The sequence below is a fragment of the Myotis daubentonii genome, chromosome 15 (genome assembly GCF_963259705.1).
Source record: "Myotis daubentonii chromosome 15, mMyoDau2.1, whole genome shotgun sequence".
Taxonomy (NCBI): domain Eukaryota; kingdom Metazoa; phylum Chordata; class Mammalia; order Chiroptera; family Vespertilionidae; genus Myotis; species Myotis daubentonii.
Genome location: NC_081854.1, coordinates 57,452,563 through 57,479,685, shown reverse-complemented (window position 1 = coordinate 57,479,685; position 27,123 = coordinate 57,452,563). Strand labels below are relative to the sequence as shown.

The window sequence follows — 27,123 nt, the reverse complement described above, 5'->3', positions numbered from 1 at the left end:
CTAATTGTCATCACGATACTGTGCAACCTGGGGAAGTCACGCAACCTCTCTGTGTCCTCGTCGATGGACAGTGAGATGCTCTGCAGCAACACGCTTCTGCGGCAGCTGCCCCAAAGCTGCTGCGACCCCAGCCCAGGCGGTTCTTGGCCGGAGCCGGGCAGGGCCGGACCCAATGTCCTCACCTTCACTGTCCCCAAGAGGCTCCTCCTGGAGGGGGTGCTGGGCCGGGCCTCCCACCTGAGGCTCTCTGGCCGCCTGGAGTGTGTTCTGGGGGAAGCAGGGCTGTGAGCGAGGGGGTTCCTCCCCGAGGGGGAGGGGCGGGGGCGGGGGCGGATCACCTGTGTGGCCTCCCCATGCATCATCTGGATGAGGTGGGCGTATCGCCCCTTCTTCTGCATCAGCTCACTGTGAACCCCCTGCTCACAGATTTTCCCGTCTTCCAGCAAAATGACCTGGTCGCAAAACTGCAGATACTGAGGAACCAGAACAAATAAGATCTTCAGTGAGCACACAAAGAGCTGTTCAGCCTCACTATTCCACAGAAAACCTGAGTTCAAGTCGAGATACAATGTTATTTTATACTAGAAGCCCAGTGCTGGGGGGGGGGGGGGCCGTGGGGCCCTCAGTCCGGCATGTGCCAGGAACAGGCCTAAGCAGGCAGGCGGACATCCCCCAAGGGGTCCTTAGCGCTGCTGCAGAGGCGGGAAAGGCTCCCGTCACCACCGCAGCGCTCCCAGCCATGAGCCCAGCTTCTGGCTGAGTGGAGCTCCCCCTGTGGGAGCGCACTGACCCCCAGGGGCCAGCTCCAACGTTGAGCATCTGCCTCCTGGTGGTCAGTACGTGTCATAGCGACTGGTAGTTCCGCCTTTTTGTCGATTTGCATATTTAGGGTTTATTATATAGGATTACCAGGTTGGCAGAAATTAAACGATGGACAACCCCAGGTGCTGGCCGTGACTGGGAGGAAAGGGAACGTTCGTAAAATGTCTGGGCGGGCGGTAGATCGGCACAGCTCCTTTGGAAGGCAATTGGACAGTGCCGCGTAACACTAAAGGTTTCTGAAGAATTATAAACCAACAATTCAACCCCTTAAAACTCTATCCTAAAAAAAACAAACAAAAAACCTCAAACGACCATAGACACACGCAGACTGATGTACATTGAGGCGTTTTTTGTAAAAGTGAAAAATGAGGGGACGACCCTACGTGCCCACCCTCGGGAATAAATCCTGGGGTATCAGCGATCGGAGCCCCGCCCCCGTGAGACTGACAGCTGCACCTGTCAGCGTGGACGGTCTCCAGCCTGTGACGTGGCGGGAAAAGGCAGGTTAGCACCGGTCGCGGGAAGTAAACCAGCAGCGACGTGCGGGTTAGGACATGGGGAAGGAGACCTCACTGTGTCTGGGGCAGCCGTGGGCAAACTACGGCCCGCGGGCCGGATCCGCCCGTTTGAAATGAATAAAACTAAAAAGAAAAAGACCGTACCCTTTTACGTAATGATGTTTACTTTGCATTTATATTAGTTCACACCAACACTCCATCCATGCTTTTGTTCCGGTATTTTTCCCATTGATTTTTAGAGAGAGTGGAAGGGAGCGGGGGAGAGAGAGAGAAACATCGATGTGAGAGAGACGCATCGATGGGCTGCCTCCTGCACGCACCCTGACCAGGGCCAGGGAACCTGCAACCACGGTACATGTCCTTGCCCGGAAGGGAACCTGGGGCCCTGCAGTCCGCGGGCTGAATGCTCTAGCCACTGAGCCGCACCAGCCAGGGCCCTTCCTAAAGCTTCTTATGCCTTTTTAAAAAATATATATTTTATTGATTTTTTTACAGAGAGGAAGGGAGAGGGATAGAGAGTTAGAAACATCGATGAGAGAGAAACATCGATCAGCTGCCTCCTGCACACCTCCCACTGGGGATGTGCCCGCAACCAAGGTACATGCCCTTGGCCGGAATCGAACCCGGGACCCTTCAGTCCGCAGGCCGACGCTCTAGCCACTGAGCCGCACCGGCCAGGACCCTTCCTAAAGCTTCTTAGGCCTTTTCTTATACCAGAAAGATGGTGAGGCTCAGCTAGAAGAGGAGGGAGAAATAGCGACAGTGTCTGCGGCCAACGCCAAGGATGAGTGTCCAGGGGAAGGGCATGGGAGCAGCCCACTCCGCCCTGCTCTCAGGGGAGACTTGGGGTTCTCCTTCCAAAGCACCGGCCCCCCTGCCCTGGGGAAGGTGAAGGGGACCCTGAACTTGGGTTTGGGTGTTCGCCAGCCCGTCTCCTTCACACAGCAAGGAGAGGAGGGCCAAGTTCTTCACCACACGCCCCGCGTGGGGGGTCTAGGCTGAGGGGAAGGGGCGGGGGAGCCCGTTCCACGGGCGTCCGGTCACCTGCAGCTGGTGCGTCACCAGGACGACCGTCTTGCCACGGAGCGTCTTCCGGATGCACTCCTCGAAGATGTGCTGCCCCACGCGGGCGTCCACGGCCGACAGCGGGTCGTCCAGCAGGTAGACCTCGCGGTCCGAGTAGACGGCGCGGGCCAGGCTGATTCTCTGCTTCTGCCCCCCCGAGAGGTTGAGGCCCCGCTCCCCGATCTGCGGGCGGACAACCAAAGGCACCGTGGCGGGAGGGTGAGCACCGCGGGAGGGCGGGGGGGGGGGCGGCCTGGACCCCTCAGGGCACACCCCGAGGCACCTAAGGATGGGGCGCCCCTGGCCGCAGCACTCTGTGCTCCCACGTGCGGGAGAAAGCGCCCCTCGGGGGCGGCGTGGGTAGAGCAGACGTGGCACGTGGCACCGCGAAATGCCGCTCACTGGGATGGCCGGCCCCGGGCCACCGCGGCCACGGGACGGGGCTCGAGGGCACCGAGCTCCCGATATAAGGGGACAGACGAGCACCGCCTGCTCCCCACGCGCGGGTGTCAGACAGGAGCCGCGAACACGCCAATAAAGAAGCCAGTGCGGACGTGGAGGACGGGGCTGCCTCACCTGAAGCGAGGCGCGGGGCGCTAGACAGGGCTTTGCCCGTGGAACGTGGCCACGGGCTGCGCTGCAATCACAGTGAAGTGGGGACAGCACTGCCCCTTCTCTTGGGGGCCAACGACGGCGAATTATCAGAAACGCAGCCGTCAGGACGACTTCCCGTCCTGGGGCCTTGGCTATGTTCCCCCTGAAGAAGGGGTGCTGGCCAGCGAGGGACGGGGGGGGAGGGGGGCGCACAGGGGCGCGTGGGAGGTTCCCCCTCTCGACTTCCCTCCCCCATTGGGGGGCTCGGAGGCAGCGCGGTGGGGGCCGCTCTGTGTGCCGGGAGGCAGCCTGGGCCCGGGGCCCACAGGGCGAGCTGCCCGCCTCCCCCTCACCTCCGTCATGTCTCCGAAGGGCAGGATCTCCAGGTCGCGGTTCAGGGAGCAGCAGTGGAGCACCTGGCGGTACCTGCAAGGTCGGGGGGCTGAGGGACACGCGGGCAGACCTGCACCCCCCAGGTGTGGAGGGGGAGCGCGCGCACTGCAGGCTAAGGAGACTGCCCGCGTCCTCCTGCCTCTTCCCTTTGGATCTCGCGCGCACGCGGTGGACGTCGGAGCAGAAATGAAAGGAGACAGCGCCGCGAGAAGCGCCTCTGGCGTCTGTGGCCCTCGGGCTTTTTGTTGTCCTTGTTCATCCCCCTCCCCCCAAAAGGATATTTTTTCAATTGATTGTTAGAGCGAGTGGGAAGGAGGGAGAGAGGAGCGTCAATGTGAGAGGGACGCATCGATGGGTTGCCTCTTGCATGTGGCTGGATGGGCCCAGGGTCAAACCTGCGACCCAGGTACGTGCCCTCGACCGGAAGCAAACCCTGGACTCTTCTGTCCTTGGGCCGGCGCTCTAGCCACTGAGCCACACCGGCCAGGGCCCCTCAGTGGCTTTTCTTAGGAGCAACTGCCATTACAGTTTCTTATGTATTTATTCAGGAACAACCCATTCCTGTGGGCCCGTGGGCAGCTTATATGGTTTAAGGGTCCTGAGTACCCCGTCACGCTGCACACGTGGGGTAAGTATGTCACGTGCCCCCGGGATGGACATGGGGAGCCTCTCCAGTCCGTGGCTGCTGTGACCATGTGCCGTGTGGACACTCGTGTGCACGGGTCTCCGTGTTCGGTGAGATTCTCTGTGTTGCGTGCCTAGCAGCGCCCAGCCGTGTTTGTTCTGGACAGATATTTCGAAAGGGCCCCGAGTCCCATCGGTGTGCGGGCAGACGGTGATCAGATGAGGGCTGTGTTAGGACGACGCCCCTGGGGGTGGACACGGGGAGAAGCGGGAGCCAGGGCGCCGGGCCAGGGCCAGGGAGCAGTCCCGGCCAGAGAGCGCAGCGCAGAGCTGGCCGCCAGCGGAGAAGAGAGGAGCGCAGAGATGGAAGGAGACAGCGCCGGCCAATGAGAAGGGGGCTGCGGGAGGAGGCGGCTGGCTCTGGAGAGCCATCGCACCGATTGGGCAACTCGGGGACCGGCCAGCAGATCACCAGTTGGCATTGGGCCTGGCTGGCTGGAGCTGGCCAGTGTGAACCCCTCCAGGCCTGTGCCCTCGGGGCTGTGACTCAGGGGGAGGGGCCGGTTGCAAAATCAAACAAAGTCAACAGAGGCGGAGTCCCGGAGCTGGAGCCCGGCTGTGGCCTGCGGGCACGGTTCCCCGCCCCCCACCCCCAATCCTCTGCCCCACAGCCACTCGTGGTCGCCAGGGGAATGTGTGAGCAGGTCACCCCTCCCCCCCGCCCACAAACCCAGCTGATTCCTCCACATTGACAACCTCGTCGCCCCCTTGACCTCCCTCTGACTTTGAGGTCAGGAAGGGATTCATACAAACAAACACCCGTGGAGCTAACCTTTCGGAGGGGGAGGGCCCATAGACCAAAGTAGTGAAACCTGGAATTGCTGACAGCCACGGGGTTCAGGCCCAGCGGCATCAATCCCACCAACTTTGGGCACGTGACTGACCCTCTTGGGGCCTCAACCGCCTGGCCTAGAACATGGAGAGGACAGTGGCCTTCCTCTCCCAGCCAGGAGGGCAGTGCTGGTGCCTGAAGGGAGCCCGTGCGGGTGCCAGCCGCTCTCAGGTGGCCACTCGCAGCAGGGGGTGGGAGGATGGGGGAGCCTTCCCCAGACAGCCCCCTCCCCCACGTCCTCCCTGCCCCTCCCAGAGGCTTACCGGGCCTGGTCGCACTGGCTTCCCATGAGGATGTTGTCCCTGACGCTGCCCGTGAGGAGCCAGGCCTGCTGGGGCACGTAGGCCAGGCTCCCGTGCACGCCCACCGAGCCCTCCAGCAGGTGCATCTGCGGGCGTGAGTCAGTCTCAGGGCGGTGCCCAGGGGACATCCAGGGCCCCTCTGGCCTCTGGACCCCGGGGCTCGCCTATGAAATGGGTCTTAGGATGACATGCTCCTGCCCAGCCGGCGTGGCTCAGGGGTTGAGCGTCGACCTAGCAACCAGGCGGTCACAGTTTGATTCCCGGTCAGGGCACAGCCTGGGTTGCGGTTCAGTCCCCGGGGGGGGGGGGGGCAGGAGGCAGCCATCCATGATTCTCTCTCATCATTGATGTTTCTCTCTCTCTCCTTCTCCCTTCCTCTTTCTGAAAAACATGTTTTTAAAAAAAAAATGGAACCTCAGTTGTACAACCACAAGGACCTGAATTTAAAAAACAAAAGAACAACATGCTCCCTCCAGCCCCACCCGTGAGTCAGGGTGCGGCCCTGAGAACACGGAGCTAAACCAGGACGTTCCCCACGGGGACGAGCAGGGCTTGCGAGGAAGACACCCCAAGCTTTTCCCGCTTGGTTTCCAGCCCCTTTCCGTGGATGGAATGCCCGGGCCCACCCTGACCTGCCCTGGGTATCCCAGAGCTGCTCCTAATGTGAGGACGTCGCCGTGGATGGGTGGGGCGTGGGCCTCGTGTTTTGGGCGTCACTGTGGGGAGCCGCTACAGTGTTGGGACAGGTTCAAGCCTTGGACTGAGGAGAGGGCACAGTCCTCTCGTGGGCACGTGCAAGTCCCAGCTTGGAGGGCTGAGCCCCCCCAGCACAATCACAGCCAACAGCTATGGTGGTGAGCTGGAACCTGTGGTCTGAACACGTGGCCCCACGTGCCTGAGTGATAGAGTTCAGGTGCATGTAATTGAGTGGGACCGAAACCCACGAGAACGTTGTAATCATCTTGGTCACGCCCTTACTTTGCCTCGTGGCATCTGCTATAGAATAAAGACACGGCTTGTGGGCGGCGCCGCTGTCTCTCAGAGAAGCAGCGCCCCACCGAGACCCGGCTTTCATTCTCTTGTCTGTCTTTTCTAAGCCTTCCAGCCGCCCCCTCTCAGGTTCACCCTTGGCCGTGCTGGCGCGGCACAGGTCACCGCCAAGGAGTTAGTGGAAAAGGGTCACCATCGCTGCCGTTTAAAGCGGCGCCACAGGACATGGTTCTACGCAGACGCGGCCAACGGCAGCCCCTGCCGCGTCTGGTCATTGGGCCTACGGGTCCGGACCATCGATTGTTGTCTTCCTGCTTCTCAGTGAGAGAAACTTCAAAACTCACCTCCCCCAGGACCGCTGACAGCAGGCTGCTCTTGCCGCTCCCGGTGCTGCCGCAGACCCCCAGCAGGGTCCCCTGGAAAGCCCAGCACAGACAGGCGTCGGCACAGACGGCCCTCCCTCTCCCCCAGCTGTGTCCGGGGTTTGAACCCAAAATGGCCAACAGAAAACAAAACAACCACTCGCACCCCACAGCCACGCGGGCAAGCGCATCTCCAGGGGAGATCTGAGGTCAGTCTACAGGGGGCGGCCTTCGAGGAAGGCGGGCGAGTGGCGATGGCGGAGGGGGTGGTGGGTGGGTGGTCCTGTTAGGAGAGAAGCCCATTCCAGACCCGCCTGTATTCCCTGCACCTGTTTCTCCATCTGTGAAATGGGGACAACAGAGCAGCTTCCCGGTGGCACGCATTCATTCGTTCGTTCGTTCGTTCGTTCATTCGTTCGTTCGTTCATTCGTTCATTCATTCGTTCGCCCATCAGAGAGTCCTGTGAGTTTCTCCTGTGCACCAGCAATGAAGGCAAGGCCTCTCGGGGAGCTCGCGTGCTGGTGGGGCGAGACCTTGCCATAAAGAAGCCCACACATACTCTCAGGGTGAGGGGTCACATGAAACCAGCTCCTGTATCAGGGCTGGGGGTGGACGCCGTTTGAGATGGGTTGCGTCTTAAAGGGAGGTTTGGGGAGGAAACGCCAGGCCAGGCTCCCACCCTCAGGCCACACCCCCGGCCGCTGGCCCGCCCGCCTGGCAGGAGGGGGCTACCTTGGACACCGCCAGGTGGATCCTGTGCAACACCGGGGCCAGGCCGTCCCCCGTGTCCTCGGGCCCGAGGGCGCCTGGCTGGGGCTGAGCCCCGGGCGTCCCCTCGTGAGCGTGTCCGTTCCTCTCCAGCTCCAAGGCCCCGTTGACCACCCCGGGGCAGGCCCTGCGCCAGGACAAGGTGGCCTTCTCCAACACCAGCGCTCTGCTGGGGTCCTTGGCCGGCTGGACGTACAGCACGGGGCTCTCCTGCAGGAAGAACCTCTGCCCGGGCGAGAAGGGGGAGGGAGAGGCGTTCAGGCCGCCGCCCCAGGAGGCGCGTGTCCCCCTGCGGCCGGCCCGGGTGCTGGTCTGTGAACGAATGAACAGCGAGAGTGGGAAGAGCCGCCGTCCAGCGAGGGGAGGCCAGTTCTGTTGGTGGAGTTCCCGAGTTCACACCACTGGGCCCCTTTCACATCGGACACTCCCTGCCCTATTCCTCACTCTCCAGTCTACTGTACAGTGACGACAGCCTGACCTACGCCCGCCTCATCGTCAGTGACAGCAGCTGTTGAGTCATAGTACCGACCTGTGGTTTTTCGGTTTCATTTATAACTCGTAAAGGTCAAGGGGGCTGCCCGGCCGGTGTGGCTCAGTGGTCGAATGCCGACCCATGAACCAGGAGGTCACGGTTCGGTTTGCGGTCGGGGCACCTGCCCGGGTTGCGGGGCTCGATCCCCAGCGTGGGGCGTGCAGGGGGCAGCCGGTTCATGATTCTCTCTCGTCATTGGTATTTTTCTCTCTCTCTCTCTTTCTGAAATTAAGAAAAGAAACGCCTCTGACATCTATATGACTAGGCATTAAAAGAACAAGAAAAGGGACACGGTCTGCAGGTACCACCGTGTGGGGGGTGCCGTGTGGCGCCATCTACTCCTCAGTCCCTTGGCGCTGCGTCCGCATCGCCCTGTAAGACTCAGGCGTTAAACGAGGTGACCTTCAGCATTAAAGGGGGGGTGGGAAGCGCGTCCCTCGGCAGCCTCTCCCCGGAGACCCGCTCAGGGCGAGGGCTGGGTGGGAACTGGTCTGGACGTGGTTTCTGTCCAGGCAGCGGATGCCGAGTCATTGTTATTCCTGCGCCTGTCGGTGGCGCCTCGACTTTTTACAGTGAGCACCTGGCATTTTACAAAAAATGAAATAAAATAAAAAAGGCTATTTTTCAAAAGAAACGAGAGGAAGTCTGTTTCTTCATTATTTAAAAACATGGGCCGCAGGCCTGTTTCACCGGATACATAACAGCGTCCGGGCCGAGGGACACCGCCGTCATCATCGGGAACGGCACGGCCCTTTAGTTTGTGAGCTGAGTTATGTTTAGTAACATGACGAGCAACCATGAGCCCCAGAGCCATACCCTGTCTGTACCTGCCCATGGGTCCTTCCCCATCTCACGCTCCACGCCCTCCAGGCTCCCCCCACCCACACCCGGGACCCGCTATCCGCGCCCCGGAGCCACTGTCCTGCACTCAGGAGGGACGCCCACTGCCAAGGGCCGGGCAGCCCGCCCTGACCGCTGACCTTGAACCTCTCTGCCGCAGACTTGGACTCCGTGAGGCCTTTGACCGAGAAGGGAATGCAGAACACCGACAGCCGCATGGTGTTCCAGATGGCCAGGACCGTGAAGGCCTGGTGGGGACGAGAAGAGGCGGTGAGGGTGGCAGCCCGACCCCCCCCATCCCGGGAGCCCCCATCCCTGAGCCTCGAGCCCAGCGTCGGACCGTGAGCTTCCCCCAGCAGGTCCGTCCTTGGGCAGTGGCCCCGCTGGCTCGGGGGAGACCAGAGAAGCCGGTGAAAAAGAGCCGCTCTTATTAGAGTCCCCGAGTCTGGAGGCCGGGTCCCTCTCGTCGCCTAGCCAACGGGGAGCTCTCGCTGCGGGCAGGCCAGCTCCCTCCCAGGCTCAGGGTCCCCAGCGGCACCGTGCCAGCCGGCCTACACGGAGGGCCTCCGGGAGCACCCGGACACGGCGGCTTTGTGCTGTCAGGCGCCGCACGGTTGTATGGCTGCTGCGGTCACCTTCGTTCTCCTTTGCCTGAGACGCTCTTTCTGCTACTGAAAAATCTCCCTCCGCATCGCCTGGCTCCCGCCTCACTCCCCCCAGAGCATGTCGCGGCTGCCAGCCGCCCACCTTCCGCCTCCGGGCTCCCGGGGTCCTGGCTTACGGGCTCCTACAGGCGCCCGGGCTGCCAGTGCGCTCCCTGTGCCCTGGCCAGGGTGCGTGTGGGAGGCAAGCAGCCCATGTGTCTCTCACATCAGTGTTTCTCTCTTTCTCGCTCTCTCTCTCTCTTTCTCTCTCTCTCTCTCTCTCTTCCTCCGCCCTTCCAATCTCTCTTTAAAAAAATCAATGGGGAAAAATATCCTCACGTAAGGATTAAAGTGTATATAGCAGAGGTCCTCAAACTTTTTAAACAGGGGGCCAGTTCACTGTCCCTCAGACCGTTGGAGGGCCGGACTATAGTTTAAAAAAAAACTATGAACAAATTCCTATGCACGCTGCACATATCTTATTTTGAAGTAAAAACACAAAACGGGAACAAATACAATATTTGCATCTGCATGTGGCCCGCGGGCCGTAGTTTGACGACCCCTGGTATATATGATGTGACATAGACATAGACATAGACATTAGACATTAGACATAGACATACACATAGACATACATATACACATAGACATACACATACACATACACATAGACAGACATACACATACACATACACATAGACATACACATACACATAGACATACACATAGACATACACATAGACATACACATAGACATACACATACAGACATACACACAGACATACATATACACATATACATAGACATACACATAGACATACACATAGACATACACACACATACACATACACATACACATACACATACACATACACATACACATACACATAGTATATGATAAACTCCAACCGGCCGGCATGCTCTGGTCTGACTCCGCCTGCTGTGAGCACTGTGACCTCAAGGCCTGGGCCAGGCAGAGGAGACTGCTGCGCGGAGCACGGGTGAGCCCTTGGCTACAAGCCCCCATGATGCCCTCCTGCTTTGGCCACAGCCTCAGCCTCCCCAGCTGTGAGCCCACGTCTCCAAGATCAGCCCCTGCCCTCCTCTCCTCAAAGACGGATCCCTACTCCGTCCCAGGGCCAGGGTCAGGCCCCAACGGGAAAGACAGAAGGAACCACGCCTTTTATTTAAAAGTGTATTGGGGGGGCTCTATTTTGGTCACAGAGAAATGCATCCATTTAGGGTTCCCAATCCCTGGGGTGTGAGCGACACATTCCAGCTCCCCAAGCCGCCAGACGACAGTCACCCCTCCCTCCCACAGCTGTGGCCACAGGGATGTCTGTTCCTCACAGGGGTCGACATGGAAGGAAAACCAAAATCCATTCCTAGTACCTACTTGCAAATCATTGAAGTCTTTGAGGGGCACGCGTTGGAAAAGGACAAATGAGAAAACTTCCTGTCCATTCAGAGGGAAAAACAAAACACGCAGACACGTACCAGGGAAGCTGTGAGCTCCAGCTGGAGGCCAACGTGCGTGAGGAACATCACCAAGGTGGCCACGGTGGGGGCCACGAACAGCAGCACCGTGCCCAGGCTCTGGGCAAACCCACTCTTCTCCATCAGCTTCCTTTCCTTCCTTCTCAGGTCTGGGGAATAAATGAGAAACCCACAGAAGTCAGCCACGGGAACATCCTCCACAGACAATCCATGGTCAGCCACGGGAACATCCTCCACAGACAATCCGTGGTCAGCCACGGGAACATCCTCCACAGAACACAGAACAATCCGTGGTTGGCCACGGGAACTTTCTCCACAGACAATCCATGGGCGGCCACGGGAACATCCTCCACGGAACACAGAACAACCCGCGGAGCACGAAGGAAATGCCCAGAAGGTGGGTGGCGTGGCCCACCGGGACAGCCATAGGCTCCGAGCGGGGAGCAGTTGCTCTGTACCTTTAATTATGTGTGCGAATGGCTTCTCCCACGTGTACATTTTAATCAGCTTAATGCAGGTGAGGACTTCACTGGTCACCCGGATGCGCTGGTCGCTGACCTCAGAGGTTTGCTTCTGTCTCTTCACAATCATGAGGGTCAGGAGCGCCTGCAGCCAGGGGGGGGGCGGGGGGCAGCACGGGGAGAGCCGGTCGGAGGCGGCAGGCGAGGGTTCCCAAGGGAAACACCAGATACGGACGAATCGCTGGTTAACTGCACCGGGCGGCCCATGAGACCAAGCGCTAGGTCCCTGCTGAAGGCTTTCAGAGGTGCCCCCTCTAGGGCGCCTGCCTCTAGGTCCCCGCTGTGCTTCCCGGGGGTCCTTCTCTCCTGGGGCCAAGCCAGGCTGTGGCTGACGCAGCAGAGTCCGATGCTCTGCCTTTGGGAACCCAACCCTCTAAGAGTCGCAGGCCCCTTTCCGGGGACCGAGGGAGGAGACCCCTCCGTTTGGATGACTCGGAGCACGTGTCATCCAAGAACCGCTTCCTGTTTTGCCCAATTTGTTTTCACCTGCAACTTAAGCAGCCAGTGTGCCCCCTCCCCCCACAACCCTGAGAGGACACGTGTCCGGTCGGAGGTACCCCCGTGACAGAGCCCGGGCGCTCTGGGGAACGGCCAGCCTCACCATCAGCAGTAAGATCAGGAGGTAGAAGAGCGTGGCGATCAGCGCGGTGGGTCCCAGCGTGAGGTAGGAGGCGACGCTGCAGGTCAGCAGCGACGAGCAGCTCAGGAAGATGAGGGGGCCGTAGTACACGCCTTCGAACAGGTAGTTGGTGTCGCTGGTGAAGAAACTGATGGCCTGGAAGACAGCGAGCCCGCGGCTCGGGGTCACCTCTCCAGTCGCCCCGAGCCTGTGTCTTTTTTCTTAATATTGTTATTGATTTCAGGGAGGGAGGGAGAGGGAGAGAGAGAAACAACAACGATGAGAGAGAATCCTGGATCGGCTGCCTCCTGCACGCCCCCCACTGGGGACCCAGCCAGTAATGCGGGCCTGTCCCCTCGCTGAGCATTGAACCGTGACCTCCTGGTTCATAGGTTGACTCTCAACCACAGAGCCACACCGGCCGGGAGAAGGTCCGTGTCTTTGAAGGGGGCTCGAAGGAGGGGGGCAGCCAGAAGTGTGCGTGGTGGGGACTGGCGGGGGCCGGTGCATTTGAGGGCTGGAGGCCACCCGGCCAGGCGGGAGCGGGAGGCCACCTCGGGCTGGAGGAGGCTGGAGAGGGGCTGAGGCCAGGTCCCAAGCGGGTGACTGATGATAAGGAGCCAAAGCAGAGCCGCCTTCCCCTCACTCTCAATGGGCCTCAACATAAAAGTCACCGTGAGCCCGGCCGGCGTAGCTCGGGGTGGTGTCCACCCAGGACCCAGGAGGTCACGGTCCGATTCCCAGTCAGGACACAGGCCTGGGCTGTGGGCTCCATCCCCAGTGTGGGGTGTGCAGGAGGCAGCCAGTCCAAGATTCTCTCTCATCACTGTTTCTCTCTCTCCCTTTCCCTTTTGCTCTGAAATCAATAAAAATTCATTTTTTTAGAAAAAAAACTTCCTTAAAAAAAAAAAAAGTCATCCATGTTCCTCAAGCCACAGGAAAGCAGGGAGATTGGAATCCTATAGAATAAACCTTAATATGCAAATTGACCGAACAGCAAAACGACTGGTCGCTATGACACGCACTGACCACCAGGGGGCAGACGTTCAATGTAGGAGCTGCCTCCTGGTGGTCAGTGCGCTCCCCCTGTGGGAGCACCACTCAGCCAGAAGCTGGTCTCAGGGCTGGCAAGCACCGTGGTGGTGGTGCAAGCCTCTTCCACCTCCACTGCAGGCAGGTGGTAATGCGTGAGAGGTCCCGGACTGCGAGAGGGATGTCCCACTACCAGCAGGGAGCGGGCCTAAGCTGGCAGGTGGACATCCCCCGAGGGGTCCCGGACTGCGAGAGGGATGTCCCACTGCCAGCAGGGAGCGGGCCTAAGCTGGCAGGTGGACATCCCCCGAGGGGTCCTGGACTGCGAGAGAGTGCAGGCCCGGCTGAGGGAAATTTCATGCACTGGGTCTCTAGTTAAATATATAAAATCCCAGTGTCCCCCACGACTACGGGCCACACATTGTCACAGCCCCTCCCATCCCTGTCAGCGTCTGCGTGTCCTTATGTTGCCAGGGGAGCAAGACCAGCCCCTGCCCCCCATCACCGAGGGGAGTGGGCACCCAGGGAGCCCTTGGGATTGCTCTTCCCTGGGGGCGTCCCTGGGCCATGAAGTCCTCCCACACCCTCCTCCCTGGCAGGCCGCCCCAGAGCAGGCTCCGTAACTGCAGGGAGCAATGGAGGGGCCCTCTCTCCCGGCTCAGAGCTGACCTGCCCGGGGACCCCAGCGAGGCTGCGGATGGCCATCACCCCCCTGGGAATCATTCCCTCTCCCTCCCCTGGCCCCGGGCCCCGCTGGCCGGCCGCCCGGCACTGACCTCGCCGGTGGTGATGTGCGTCAGCGACTTAAACTGCAGCAGCTTCTGGAAGGCCAGGGAGGCGGCGGCTGCGCGGAAGCGGATGCCGGTGCGCTGGCTGACGACCCAGCACGCGCACATGCTCAGGGACTTGAGGCACTCGACGGCAAACAGGGCGAGGCACAGCCCCACAGCGTAGCCGACGCCCCCGGACTGCTCCCGGGAATATTCCAGGATCCTGGGGATGATCAGCGCCTGCAACAAGCGCGGGAGCCGGGCTCGCTCGGGCCTGCCGGGCCCACCCAGGCGCCATGGGCTCCATGCCAACCGGCACAGAGACGGTGGACACATTGCCCAGGGGCACCGGCCATGACGCGGGCCGCCCGAGGTTGGAACCCAAGCCCTGGCTGCGCAACTCACACTTATTATTAGCTCCCCTGCCCCAAAAGCGAGTCGTGTTCAGAGCAGCAGTCGGGAGACAATACATCCTGTGGGGACGGGTACCCATTCCCCCACAGCTCCCACGCCCACCTCCCGCCACACCCCACCTCCTGCCACGCCCACCTCCCACCATGCCCCACCTCCTGCCACGCCCAACTCCCACCATGCCCCACCTGCCACGCCCAACTCCCACCATGCCCCACCTGCCACGCCCACCTCCCACCATGCCCCACCTCCTGCCACGCCCACCTCCCACCATGCCCCACCTCCTGCCACGCCCACCTCCTGTCACGCCCACCTCCCGCCACGCCCCACCTCCTGTCACGCCCACCTCCCGCCATGCCCCACCTCCTGTCACGCCCACCTCCCACCACGCCCCACCTCCTGCCACGCCCACCTCCCACCATGCCCCACCTCCTGCCACGCCCACCTCCCGCCACGCCCCACCTCCTGCCATGCCCACCTCCCGCCATGCCCCACTCACCGGCCCCAGCACACTCAGGATGGAAAAGCATGCGCCCAGGATCGCGTCCATAATGGTCCTCGTTCTCTGGAACCTGAGCATCACGCGGAACACGGAGGCCTTTTCCAAGCCATGCCTCGAGACTTCTTCCTCCCAAAGCAGGCGGAGCCTGGGAAAGAGGAAAACGGCCACGTGAAATCTCTTCGCACGTGTCACCCCGACGTCCCAGGTCCTGTAGCAGCTTCATTAGAAATTTTCAAACATAAGGAAGTGAGCAGTGTAGGCATCGCCCCCAAACATGCATTCCCCAGGTTCGAGGACCACCACGTCTGTTTCATCTCTCCTCCCTTCACTTTTTCTCTATTTAAAGCAAATCCCAGACATATCATCTCATCTCTCAATGCTTTAGGGTGTATCTCTCCTAGATAAGCCTTTAGAAAAACACCACAGTAACCATAAAAACAATAGTTATTAATAATAGTTATAAATAGTTATAAACAATAGTTATTAACATAGTAACACAAATTTCTTAATGATATGGCATATCCAGTTTGTATTCAAATCTCTCTATTTCAAAAATACGTCTTTATAGTTAGCTTGCCAGATCAAGGTACAAATAAGTCCATCCTATATAATAAAAAGGTAATGTGCAAATTGACCATCACCCCCTTGCCCAAGATGGCCACCCCCACGTGGTCACAAGATTGCCAGCAGGGGAGGCAGTTGGGAGGACCAGGCCTGCAGGGGAGCAGTTAGGCATCGATCAAGCTGCCAGGGGAGTGGTTAGGGGGCGATCAGGCTGGCAGGCAGAAGCGGTTAGGGACAATCAGGCAGGCAGGCAGTTGGGAGCCAGCAGTCCCGGATTGTGAGAGGGATGTCTAGTATGTTATATATATTTATTTATTCTATTTTTATGTTTATTTTTAGAAAGAGGAAGGAAGGGGGAGAGAGAGAAACATCGATGTGTTGTTTCACTTATTTATGCATTCATTGGTTCATTCTTGTATGTGCTCTGACAGGGATGGAACCCACAACCTTGGTGTATAGTGTGGCTCGGTGGTTGAGTGTCAGTTTATGAAGTAGGAGGTCATGGTTCGATTCCCCAGTCAGGGAACATGCCCAGATTTCAGGCTGGATCCACAGTAGGTAACATGCAGGAGGCAGCCGATCCATGATTCTTTCCCATCGTTGATGCTTCTCTCTCTCTCCCTCTCCCTCCACACCCCCCTTTCTGAAATCAATAAGACAATATTTAAAAAATAAAATTAAAAAAGTGCTTTCAGACTAGAGGTCAGCCTCTTGCTACAGAGGAAGAGCCCGCAGTCCTTGGTTGTCTGAGGAGGGACCAACCTTACCTTCTCTGAGCATCTCTGGTCACCATGCCCCCACCAAGACCTGGTCTTAACCGACCCTGCGGCTTGCCCAGCGTGACGGTACCTGTGCGCACTGCGGGTGGAGGCGTCCTGCGCTGACAGCGGGGGGATGGTGTTCTCATCCAAGCGCTTCCGGAGGCCTTGCATCATGAGGGGGCTCAGCCACGACACCGTCGAGTAGGAGAACAGGCCGGCGTCATCCAGGGGCTGAGGGGACGGGAACCTGGAAGTCACAGGCAAGGTGGTCACGTGGGCATGCGGGCGCGGGAGGGGAGACGCAGGGCAGGGCAGGAGTTTGAGATGAAGAGTCACAGCTATGCCAAACCACAGGCCGTCGGCCAGAGGCACCGCTACGTGTGTGTGTGTGTGTGTGTGTGTGTGTGTGTGTGCGTTCGCGACTGTTACCTGTGTGATAGTCAAACATCAGAAACAAGAACAGCGCCTATGAATAGGGGAGCAATTTTAAAAGAAAGGAAAGAGCCGGGCCGGCGGGGCTCAGGGGTTAAGCATCAGCCTGTGAACCAGGAGGTCAGGGTCCGATTCCCGGTCAGGGCACAGGCCCGGGTGGAGGGCTCCATCCCCAGGGTGGGGCGTGCAGGAGGCAGCCGGTCCATGGTTCTCTCTCATCATGGATGTCTCTCTCTCTCTTTCCCGCTCCCTTCCTCTCTGACATCAATAACAATATATTTAGAAGAAAGAAAAGCAGTGCAGCCTGTCCGTTCTGTGGGAAATAGCGCGGAAGTGTCCACGGTGAAGCTGCCCTTCGTTGCCCTTGGTGCCGGGTGGTTCCGCCCTCCGCCCCGGCAGGACTCACTCGGGCTTGGGGCGGAAGGGCAGCAGCATCTTCCAGGCGTCACGCTTCCCCCGAGGCGGGGCCGCTGCGCTCCCAGGCGGCTCAGGCTCCTGGATTTGTGGGTAACCGTCTTCAGGGGTGTATGTTCTCTTGGGGAAGAAAAAACGAAAGCGCGTCCGTTTCAGACCCATAAATACCACCGGAGCGGGCATTAGGCCCAAGGAGGACGGATCCTTCCACATCAGCTTCCTCGCGGCTCTGGAGTCAGACAGAGAAAGACAAGTACCCCCGTCCTCACTGGCATGTGGGACCTTTTCCTATCCTCACCCCAGGATATTCCCCCATTGACCTTTAGAGAGCAGCAGGGAGGGAGGAGGGGACGAGAGAGAGAGAAACATCGATGTGAGAGAGACACATCAATGGGCTGCCTCTCGCTGGGGCCCGGATAGGGGTGGGGATGAACTTGGAACCCCGGGTACATGCCCTTGACCGGGATTTGAACTTGTGACCCTTTGGTCTGAGGGCTGATGCTCTAGCCACTGAGCAAACCAGCCAGGGCAACATGTGGAATCTTTAAAAAAAGAAAAGGGAGCTCATAGACACAGAAAAGAGATGGGTGGTTGCCGGAGGCAAGGTGGGTGGGTGGGTGGGTGGGCAAATGGGTGAAGGTCAAAAGGTACAGACTTCCAGTTACAAAGTAAAGGAGTGCTGGGGCGGCAGCCACAGCTCGGTGACTGCACTCAGTCACGCTGGGTTATATGTTTGATCGTTACGGCGAGAGGAGATCTTAAAACGTCTCGTCAGAAGGAAAAGAAAGGCGTTGCTCTGTGTGGTGACGATGTTTCCCAGACCTATGGTGGTGATCATTTCACAACGTATAAATATACCAAGTGGGATGCTGTGCACCTGAGACTAACATACGGTCCATTACATCTCGGTGTAAATACATCAACAGACAAACAAAGGAGAGGGTCGACAGGGAAAGGTTCCACATCGTGGTGCCTTCGGGGCGAGGGACTTGGGACGAGGAGATCAATAGCTGAGTGTGATTGTCAGGATCCAAGCTGGTGTGTTAGCGACAGGCCCAGAGGCACTCAGTCTCTATAAAAGCCTAAGTGACCGTTCGACCGGCAGCTGTGACGCGCACTGACCACCAGGGGGCAGATGCTCAACGCAGGAGCGGAAACCATAGGCATGGAAACGTGGAACAGACTGATGAATCTCAGAGGGAAGGCGGGAGGGGAGAGCAGGAAGAGATTAACCAAAGATCTTATATGCCGACTAGAGGCCCGGTGCACGGATTCATGCACCGGTAGGGTCCCTCGGCCTGGCGTGCGGGGATCGGGCTGAAGCCGACTCTCTGACATCCCCCAGGGGGTCCAGGATAGCGAGAGGGCGTAGGCCAGGCCAAGAGACCCCACCGGGGCACGAATCCGTGCACTGGGCCTCCAGTGTTAATATAAGTGCATGCATAGATGAATAGGTAATAGAGAATACATGCACATGCATGAGCCACGAAGGCGTGTCGTGACCGAGGGTTATGATTCATCTAATTACAGAAGCGTGAGGTGCATTTTAAAAAGTCAAGGTTGAATAAATATGGGACAGCATTCCTTGAGCTAATAAGTGGTGACCATGGGGAAGACCCTCCCCTGCAGCTCCCTGGGGCCTTGATGCGAAGGAGATGGACTCACGTAGCTAAGTCCCGAGACCATGCCGTCACCCACATCGAAGCCGAGATTCACGACGCCGCCGCCGGAAGAGCTGGGGACCCAGCATATCTTCCTCCTGGGCATTTTCAGTTGTCCTGCCGATCCTTCGTTTTCCAAAACCAGAGACTGAAAAAGCAACAGGCAGGAGCGGCTTAGACCCAGCCAGGAGAGGAGGCCGGCCCCCTGCAGGCAGCATGCGGGGCCGGCACGGGGTTGGGCCCTGCTCTTCCCTCTGCCTGGGAGGGACTTGGCTCCCTATTTTTATTTTTTAAAATATGTTTATATTGATTTCAGAGAGGAAGATAGAGGGAGAGGGAGATAGAAACACCAATGATGAGAGAGAATCATGGCTCAGCTGCCTCCTACACAACCCCTACTGGGGATCGACCTATGAAACAGTTCAGTTCCCCGTCAGGGCACATGCCCGGGTTGAACTGTGACCTCCTGGCTCATAGGTAGATGCTCACCCACTGAGTCATGCCAGTCGGGCTCGGCTCCCTACTTTTTAACATCCTTCACTGCCCCAGCCCGACCTCACTTGGGGAAACCCTTCTCCAACTCCCCACTCCCCACCCCACCCCCGTGGGCCAGGCCAGTCTCCTTTCATATACCGAGTCTGCCCACAGAACTACGCCTCTTCTGCCCTGCCGGGTGGCTCAGGTGATTGGGCATCGTCCTGGGCACCGAAAGGTCGCCGGATCGATTCCCGGTCAGGGCACAGGCCCGGGTCACAGGCTCGATCCCCCGTGTGGGGCGTGCAGGAGGCAGCCGACCCATGATTCTCTCTCATCATTGATCTCTCTCTCCCTCTCCCTTCCTCTCTGAAATCAGTACAAATATTTTTTAATAATAATGATAAATAAAATAAATTTTAAAAAATCCTCAAAGGAGGATTGTAAAAAAACAAACCATGCTTCTTCTCTTATCCCAGTTTATAAATTGTACATTCACTGTTTGTTCACTGTTTGATTGTCAACTGTTCACTGTTTAAGTTGATTCACTGTTCAACTGTAAATCACTGTTTGTTCCGCGTTCGTTTCCCGGCACTAAACGGAGACCAGGGACCCGCCTGCTTTGCTCACTGTCGAGTCCCTGGGCCTGGGGCCTGGCACTAGGAGGACAGCCAGGTGCTCGATAAGCAAACAAGGGAAGGCACGCCATGTTGCCATTTTCTGACGCCTGGTTTTCAGACTCCGGCAGCGGGTCTGGGCAGGACTTAGGGCAGCGGTTCTCCACCTTGGCTGCACATCAGAATCACCTGGGAGTCTTTTTAAAATCCTGATTTTGGGGCCTCATCCTCCGGAAATTCTGCTTCTTGGTTACTCATGTTGTGGCCCCACCCCAGAACAAAGAAACAGAATTCCCGGAGGATGAGGCCCCGAAATCAGGATTTTTAAAAGATTCCCAGGTGATTCTCATGTGCAGCCAAGGTGGAGAACCACTGACTTAGGGCCTTGGGTCACCAAGTGTATTTCATCTGCCTTTTGCTTTCGCCTTTCTGAGCGTGTGACTCACTCACTCCCAGAGCAGCCGCTGTCTGGGGTAGGAGAGGGATGGTCACGAGGAGTCTTTCTGAAGGAACGGAAAGAGAAAGTGGGAGACTCAGTGGTTCAGCGTCGACCTATGACCCAGGAGGTCACGGTCTGATTCCCGGTCAGGGCACAGGCCCAGGCTGTGGGCTCCATCCCCAATGGGGGCCGTGCAGGAGGCAGCCGGTCCGTGATTCTCTCTCATCGTTGATGTTTCTCTCTCTCTCACTCCCCCTTCCTCTCTGTAATCAATAAAAACTTATTGAAAATTGGCGTGATTCCGTAGAGAGAGGCCCTGGGGAGGCCCACGTGTACCGCTCTTCCGTTTACTCATTACGCAAAGCTCCCCGGCGGAGGGCGCGGGGGTGGGGAGGGTGGCGTCAGCAAGTTCCAGATCGCAAGTCATGCGCGCTGGCACCGGGCTGCACCGACCTCTCCAGGCAGCAGAGAGGGAGGAATGTGGCCTGACAGCCTGCTCCGTGCTGACGGGGAAGAGGAGACGGAGCAGCAAAGAGGGCGGCTGGTCGGACCTTCACTCATTGCCCGTTTCCCGAGTAACTGTGCGGAAGTTTGCAAATACTGAAAGCATGCTTCCTCATTTTTCTGTCTCTTCACAACGTCGGGGCTGTGGGCACCACGCACATGTCAACTTCACCTGCGTTATTAGCATTCCTGCACTGATTTCTTTATATATATATATATATATGCTTTTATTGATTTCAGAGAGAGGAAGCGAGAGGGAGCGATAGAAACATCAACGATGAGAGAGAACCAGGGGTCCGCTGCCCGTTTATCCACTGTGATTAGTGGCGAGGCCATCCCTGCTGCTGGGTGGGGACCAGGACTTGCCTGGCAATCAGAGAGGCCACCTGGCTGCTCCAGCCATCGCCGGGGGGCCAGCGTCATGGCGGTGAACTTGGTTCAGACCCGGGCTATTTGCAGATGGTGAAATGGCCTGGGAACTGGAGGGGGCCCTGGAGCAAGGCAAACGGTGGCCGGTGTCCAAGCCAGAGGCGCACGGAGGGCAGGGAAGGTGCCGGGGGCAGTGGGGCCAAGCCGCCTGCCAGGCCCCGAAGGCGGCTGACATCAGCCCTTTCTCTTCCGTCTCCGTCCAGGCCGCCCATTCCCCGCTGGTTAACTTCTTCCTCCTGCTGGTTCCAATAGCTTCTGGGGCCATCGCGGGCTCTTCACTGAGGGCGAACCCCCCCCCCCCCCCCCCGCGTTCTCCTGCCGGCGTCTGGCACGGCTGGCCCCTTCTCCTCCCTCGGGTCTCCCTCAGCTCACACCCCACCTCCTCACTGACCTCCTGCTTTCCTCTCCAGCCCTTGGACGCCATTCTCACACAGCAGCTTTTGAGAACGTAAGCCGGGCGATGTGATCCTGCCGTTGGCAACCAGGGGCCCTCTCTAGCCCGACCCCGCTGACCTCCCAGCTCCTTGAGACCGAGAAGCTCAGCAAGTTCCAGGAGCTGGTCCTCAGACATCCCACCGGCATCCCAGCCACAGGGCCTTCGCAAGCGTTGCTTCTCCAGCCTGGCGTCGTGCCCTTCCCGCCCCCACCCCTGACCCCTCGCGGTGCGAAGCTGGGTTCAAGCGCAGGGCCTCCCCTGACCCTCGGAAGGACTTTCCGCTCCCCGTGCACACCCCTGCTGTGGGGAGCGGCTACAGCGTTGGGACAGGTTCGAGCCTCGGACTGAGGAGCGGGCACAGTCCTCTCGTGGCCACGTGCAAGTCCCAGCTGGAGGACAGAGCCTTCCCAGCACAGTGATAGCCAACAGCTGTGGTTGTGAGCTTGAACCCGTGGTCCGAACACGTGGCCCCACGTGCCTGAGCGATGTGGGCTTGATAGAGTTCAGGTGCATGTAACTGAGTGGGGTCGAAACCCTCCAGAACGTTGTAAACATCTTGACCACGCCCTGACTTTGCCCCGTGGCATCTGCTATAAAATAAAGACACGGCTTTTAGCCCGTGGCGCTGGCTCTCCATCGGGAGCAGCGTCCCACCCAGACCCAGCTTTCTTCTCTTGTCTTTCCTCCGTCCTTCACCTGGGGCTGAGTATGCCATGGCCGAGCATATGGTTCCCACCCCGCTAGACCGTCAGGTCCATGGCAGCGGCAGCCTTGTCCACTGATGGGTTGCGGGGCATTCCATAAAACAAGGCATCGAAACACCGAAAGCACCAGGCTTTAAAAAAACAAAAAAACAAACTATAATAATGGAGGAGTCATCACAACCAAAGGGAAAGCCTGATCCGGAGCAGAAAAAAGGGACATGAGGGAGGAAACGGGCAACTTTTAGGTCCGGCCTGTAGGTCAGGCGGCCGCGCTAACTCCGTGGCTGTCATTGAACGGATGCTGTGAGCCCCTGGGGGAAGCCGGGCGGAGGGTGGGGACCTCCCTGCCATGTCCTTGCCTCGCTTTTGCACACCTGAGCTGGTCCACACTGCAGGTGAGAAGCATGCCAAGCAGCTGTAGTTTTCTCCATCTTCCTTCCCGACACAGCGCGGGGAGTGGGGGGTCGCTGTGTGAGCGAGTCCCAGGGAAAGTTGAGGTGCTGAGCAGGCCCGGGCGCGCGGGAGCCCTGCACCTCTTTTCGCGTCATTACGGCGCGCGCCTTACCGCGCGGCTCCGCCAGGGGGCAGCGCGAAGCGGCGGCGTTTGAGCCCGGGGGCGTTCCGTCGCGCTGGACCGGAAGTGCCGGCGGCTCGGAGGTCGGGGCGGCCGCGCGGGCGGCGCACAGCGGGGAGCGCAGCTCAGTCGGACGCCGCCGCCATGTCGTCGGGCAGCCCCATCCAGATCCCCAGCCGCCTGCCGCTGCTGCTCACGCACGAGGGCGTGCTGCTGCCCGGCTCCACCATGCGCACGAGCGTGGACTCGGCCCGCAACCTGCAGCTGGTGCGCAGCCGCCTGCTCAAGGGCACGTCGCTGCAGAGCACCATCCTGGGCGTCATCCCCAACACGCCCGACCCGGCCAGCGACGCGCAGGACCTGCCGCCGCTGCACAGGTGGGCCCGGCGGGTCGCGGCGGCGGCGGGACGGGGGCAGGGGTGGGGGGACGCAGCCGGTTCTGCCCCTGACGCTGGACACGGGGGGCCAGCTGTCTGCCTCTAACGCGGGACACGGGGGCCCGGTTCTGCCTCTAACGCGGGAAATGGGGGCCGTTCAGTGGGAGGACCCAGGAGGCAGGGAGCCGGACGAACTGTCATGGTAGCGAGTTGCCCTGAACCCCGTCGGCGCCCAGGTCTGAGCTCTCCAGGCCGCTCCTCCCCGCCCCCCCCTCCTCCCTGTCACTCTGACCTCTTCGCTGGCCGCTAGCCACCGGCCACCCGCACGTTTTAGTGTTTTCCTATCCCGCCCTGCACCGCACCCCCACCCCCGTTAGATTTTGGGGGCCTTCTTCCACCCCCCGCCTCCCCTTGCCTCCCCTCGCTGCCCGTTCCCCCCCTAAGGGCCCTTCCTGCCCCGCCTCCTGTCCCGGGGCTGCCCTCGCTCCCTCCTGGTCTCCTGCTGGTATGCGGGCCCCCACGGGCCTAGCACGTGATCTGGGTGAGGCCCCTGTGCCTGTCTGTCCGTCCCCTCCCGTGATCCGGGAGCTCAGCCTCCACCTGGCAGGTGTGCCTGGAAGGCGAAGGGGGTGATAGGCAGGTGCGCCGTCCAGACCGCGGCCAGGAGCCACCTGTGGCCACGGAGCACCGGCCGGTCGCATGGAGACCCCAGAGTGGCCGATGGCCCGGGTGTGCGGGGCACCCTCCTGGTCTTGGCACTGAAAGCCCCACGTCCCAGACAAGCCCTCACCCTGACGTGCTGCCGGGAGGGCACAACACACACGGGGTTTTGAAAACTTGGACTGAAGGTGGCTGTGCCGGTTTCTGAATGGTCACCTTTTATGTAGGTTTTGGCTCTTCGCAGTTCAGGGAAACATTAGCGTTTTACCTGTTTCCTTTTACTCTGTAACGTGGGCGCTAAGATTCCGCGTGTGGCTGGCGTATTTCTGTTGGACTCTGGGTACACGGCTCGCTCTCGGCAAATGCTGTCTCAGACGCACCTCCCAACCCCTGCCTCCTACCCTTAATCCTCTCGAGATGTTTTCAGCTTCGAGCCCCTCGTTCTCAGAACTGGGGGTTCCTGGCCCAATGGATTTGGGGAGGGTTAGGAAAGCCTTGTTTTGATCCCAAACCGTGTGGCTATATACATTTTTAAAAGGAGATTCCAGCTCTAGCTGGTTTGGCTCAGTGGATAGAGCGTCGGCCTGTGGACTGAGGGGTCCTGGGTTCGATTCTGGTCAAGGGCACATGCCCAGGTTGTGCACAGGTGGGTCAGTGAAGTGGGGGGGGGGGGGAAGGCAGGCAGTGGGGAGCATGCAGGAGGCAACCGATCAGTGTTTCTCTCTCTCTCTCCTTCTCCCTTCCTCTCTGAAATCAATAAAAAGAAATTTTTTTTTTTTTTAAAAAAGGAGATTCCATAGCTTTCTTCAGATTCTCAAAGGAGCCTCTCCCTGCCCCTCCTAAAACAAAACAAACCAAAAACAACAAAAAACCCCGCCAGCCCATGGTCCACATTGCGACAGCCTGGCTTTTCTCAGCGTCTTGGCCCCGCTCCGACCGCTCTGGCTGGAGTGGAGTTGGGCACTTCCCGAGGGTCAGCGCTGACACGCTGCCCTGGGCCTGGTTTCCCTCCCCAGGAACCCCCCCCCCCCTCAGGCTCCGCTCACGTCTCCCACCGCTTTTCACTCTCTGTGCCCGGGCACTTAGCTGCCTGTTGAGCCCAGAGTGGCCATGACCAGATTTTTCCTTTTCTTCCCACCGTGCGTAGGCCTGGTGACTGCCCACAGGCGGGCTGTGCGTCTCAGGGGTTTAGTCAGCCCTGGCCTGGTTGGTGGCTCAGTTGCTCGGAGCGTTGTCCCAGTCACCAAGGGGTTGTGAGTTTGATTCCTGGTCATGGCACCTCCCTAGGTTGTAGGTTTGTGTCTGAGCTTGGGGCAGCTGATGGATGTTTCTCTCTCCCTCTCCCTTCCTCTCTCTCTCTCTCTCTCTCTCTCTCTCTCTCTCTCAAATCAACAACAAACACCAAAAATACATCCTCTGGTGGGGGGTGTTTTTAAGTGGATTTAGTCCTATTTTAGGTGTGAGTGCCCCCTCATTGGTGTCATGCTGGCAGATTGGCAGCGTGTTTCCTTCCCCGTGCAAATCCCTCTGCAATGACAGTGACTGTTACTCTAGCCCAGCCGTGGGCAAACTACGGCCCGCGGGCCGGATCCGGCCCGTTTGAAATGAATAAAACTAAAAAAAAAAAAAGACCGTACCCTTTTATGTAATGATGTTTACTTTGAATTTATATTAGTTCCCACAAACACTCCATCCATGCTTTTGTTCCGGCCCTCCGGTCCAGTTTAAGAACCCATGGTGGCCCTCGAGTCAAAAAAGTTTGCCCACCCCTGCTCTAGGCTCTCCGGCCGGAAGCACCCTCGCCATCCATTCAGGTGGTGGGTGAGCTCATCTCTGAGGCTCCTGTCGCTGCCCTGGCTTCACTGAGAGCCCTCGGAAGACCTCATCGTTCGAGTTAGAAAACACAGCCCAACCATCCCCCCCCCCCCCCATTCTGTTTTTAAATATGTTCTTATTGATTTCAGAGAGGAAAGGAGCAAGAAAGGGAGAGCTAGGAACATCAGTGATAAGAGAGAATCATGGATCAGCTGCCTCCTGCACGCCCCCTACTGGGGATCAAGCTTGCAACCTGGACATGTGCCCTTAACCAAGATCAAACCCGGGACCCTTCAGTCCGCAGGCCGACGCTCTATCCACTGAGCCACACCGGCCAGGGCCATACACCGACCATTCTTTATAGAATCCCGGCATTCTTAGGACCCCCCCGGACCGTGCCGTTTTCCTAGAAATACTGTTCACTCCTTGGAAAGTCTGGGTAGCGAGACCCCCCTGCATTCCCCCAGATTAGCAGCCGGTGTCTTTTTCCTCTAATATGACCTTAAAGCGCACTTTCCTTTGAAAAATGAAAACCTCCCATAACACAGTTACCGAGTTGTTGCTAACGTGAACTCTGTGCCGCTCCCCACATCTCCCCCGGCCAGTTACCTGCTCTTCCAGGCGGCGTGGTCTGCGGGGCAGGCGCAGGCTCTCTCTGCTGCTGTGTGTCCGTCCCACCGTCCAGGTGGCACTGCCCGGTCTTCAAGGAGCTGCCGAAGCCGGTTTGTCCCCGGGCTCCGCGGGAGCAGGGCCAGGTGTTGACTTCCTGCACCACCCCCTCTTTTGCATGTCGGTGCGCAAGCCCGGCCCTAGGGGCTCTCCCCGTAGCTAGAACTTGGGGTAGGTCCTGGCCCCCGGCCAGCTCAGGACACCTGCTTACCCGGACCGCACCGGTAGTGGCTCCTGAGGGACGCTGGTTCTCCGAGTGGCAGCGGTACTGACTCAGCCCTTCCTGGGCCCTGTCCTTCCATGCACCCAGGCTGCTCCCCCCTCATCCCCATCAGGCCATGGCTCTGTGCATGCGGCCTCAGCCCGGCGACAGCCCCCCTGTGGGCCACGTGGGCTCCTGCTGGTGTCTCGCTCTCACCTGTGGGCCCCGTGGGCTCCTGCTGGTGTCTCGCTCTCACCTGTGGGCCACGTGGGCTCCTGCTGGTGTCTCGCTCTCACCTGTGGGCCACGTGGGCTCCTGCTGGTGTCTCGCTCTCACCTGTGGGCCACGTGGGCTCCTGCTGGTCCCCCCTTATTGTGTGGCGCTGCTTCATCTCCCAGGCTCCACATGCGTTTCGTTGGCGTTTGTCTAACAAAACAACACACAGTGGCATTTGTCAACAGAAAGTGAATGTTCGTGGAGAAAGGGCCTGTGCACAGTGTATAATCGGGGTCAGCGCTGTCTGTGCCGCTCCTGTCTGTTTCCATTAAAAGTGCGACCCCAGTGAACACACGGACGGTAAGAAGGGAACCAGCCCTCCTGCTGGGACGGAGAAAGTCTTAGTGGGCGGATAGGGGCTCACACCAGCCACCGCCTTCCCCGAACCCAGAGCCTAAACGTGAGCGAGGCCCTCA

At 59.0% G+C, this 27,123-nt stretch overlaps 2 protein-coding genes across 4 annotated transcripts in view; one reads left to right on the top strand and one right to left on the bottom strand.

Moving 5' to 3' along the window:
* The window catches only part of ABCC11 (ATP binding cassette subfamily C member 11), a 41,454-nt gene extending 14,631 nt beyond the window's left edge, over nt 1–26,823 (bottom strand). The window contains exons 1-17 of one of the 3 annotated variants that reach the window (XM_059668105.1): nt 26,170–26,823; nt 18,536–18,679; nt 16,863–16,990; nt 16,113–16,271; nt 14,697–14,844; nt 13,793–14,026; nt 11,967–12,140; nt 11,303–11,450; nt 10,845–10,993; nt 8,844–8,951; nt 7,296–7,556; nt 6,545–6,616; nt 5,172–5,374; nt 3,353–3,425; nt 2,385–2,588; nt 339–473; nt 183–267 (exon numbers count right to left, since the gene is read on the bottom strand). In XM_059668105.1, coding sequence (XP_059524088.1) covers nt 183–267; nt 339–473; nt 2,385–2,588; nt 3,353–3,425; nt 5,172–5,374; nt 6,545–6,616; nt 7,296–7,556; nt 8,844–8,951; nt 10,845–10,993; nt 11,303–11,450; nt 11,967–12,140; nt 13,793–14,026; nt 14,697–14,844; nt 16,113–16,271; nt 16,863–16,990; nt 18,536–18,637 — 2,383 coding nt within the window. In that variant the 5' untranslated portion in view covers nt 18,638–18,679; nt 26,170–26,823. The remainder of the gene's footprint in view (nt 1–182; nt 268–338; nt 474–2,384; nt 2,589–3,352; nt 3,426–5,171; nt 5,375–6,544; nt 6,617–7,295; nt 7,557–8,843; nt 8,952–10,844; nt 10,994–11,302; nt 11,451–11,966; nt 12,141–13,792; nt 14,027–14,696; nt 14,845–16,112; nt 16,272–16,862; nt 16,991–18,535; nt 18,680–26,169) is intronic. The other 2 variants (XM_059668103.1, XM_059668104.1) reach the window with 2 other exon arrangements.
* LONP2 (lon peptidase 2, peroxisomal) overlaps nt 22,766–27,123 on the top strand; it is a 41,003-nt gene continuing 36,645 nt past the window's right edge. Inside the window, exon 1 of the mRNA XM_059668107.1 lies at nt 22,766–23,085. Coding sequence (XP_059524090.1) covers nt 22,853–23,085 — 233 coding nt within the window. The 5' untranslated portion in view covers nt 22,766–22,852. The remainder of the gene's footprint in view (nt 23,086–27,123) is intronic.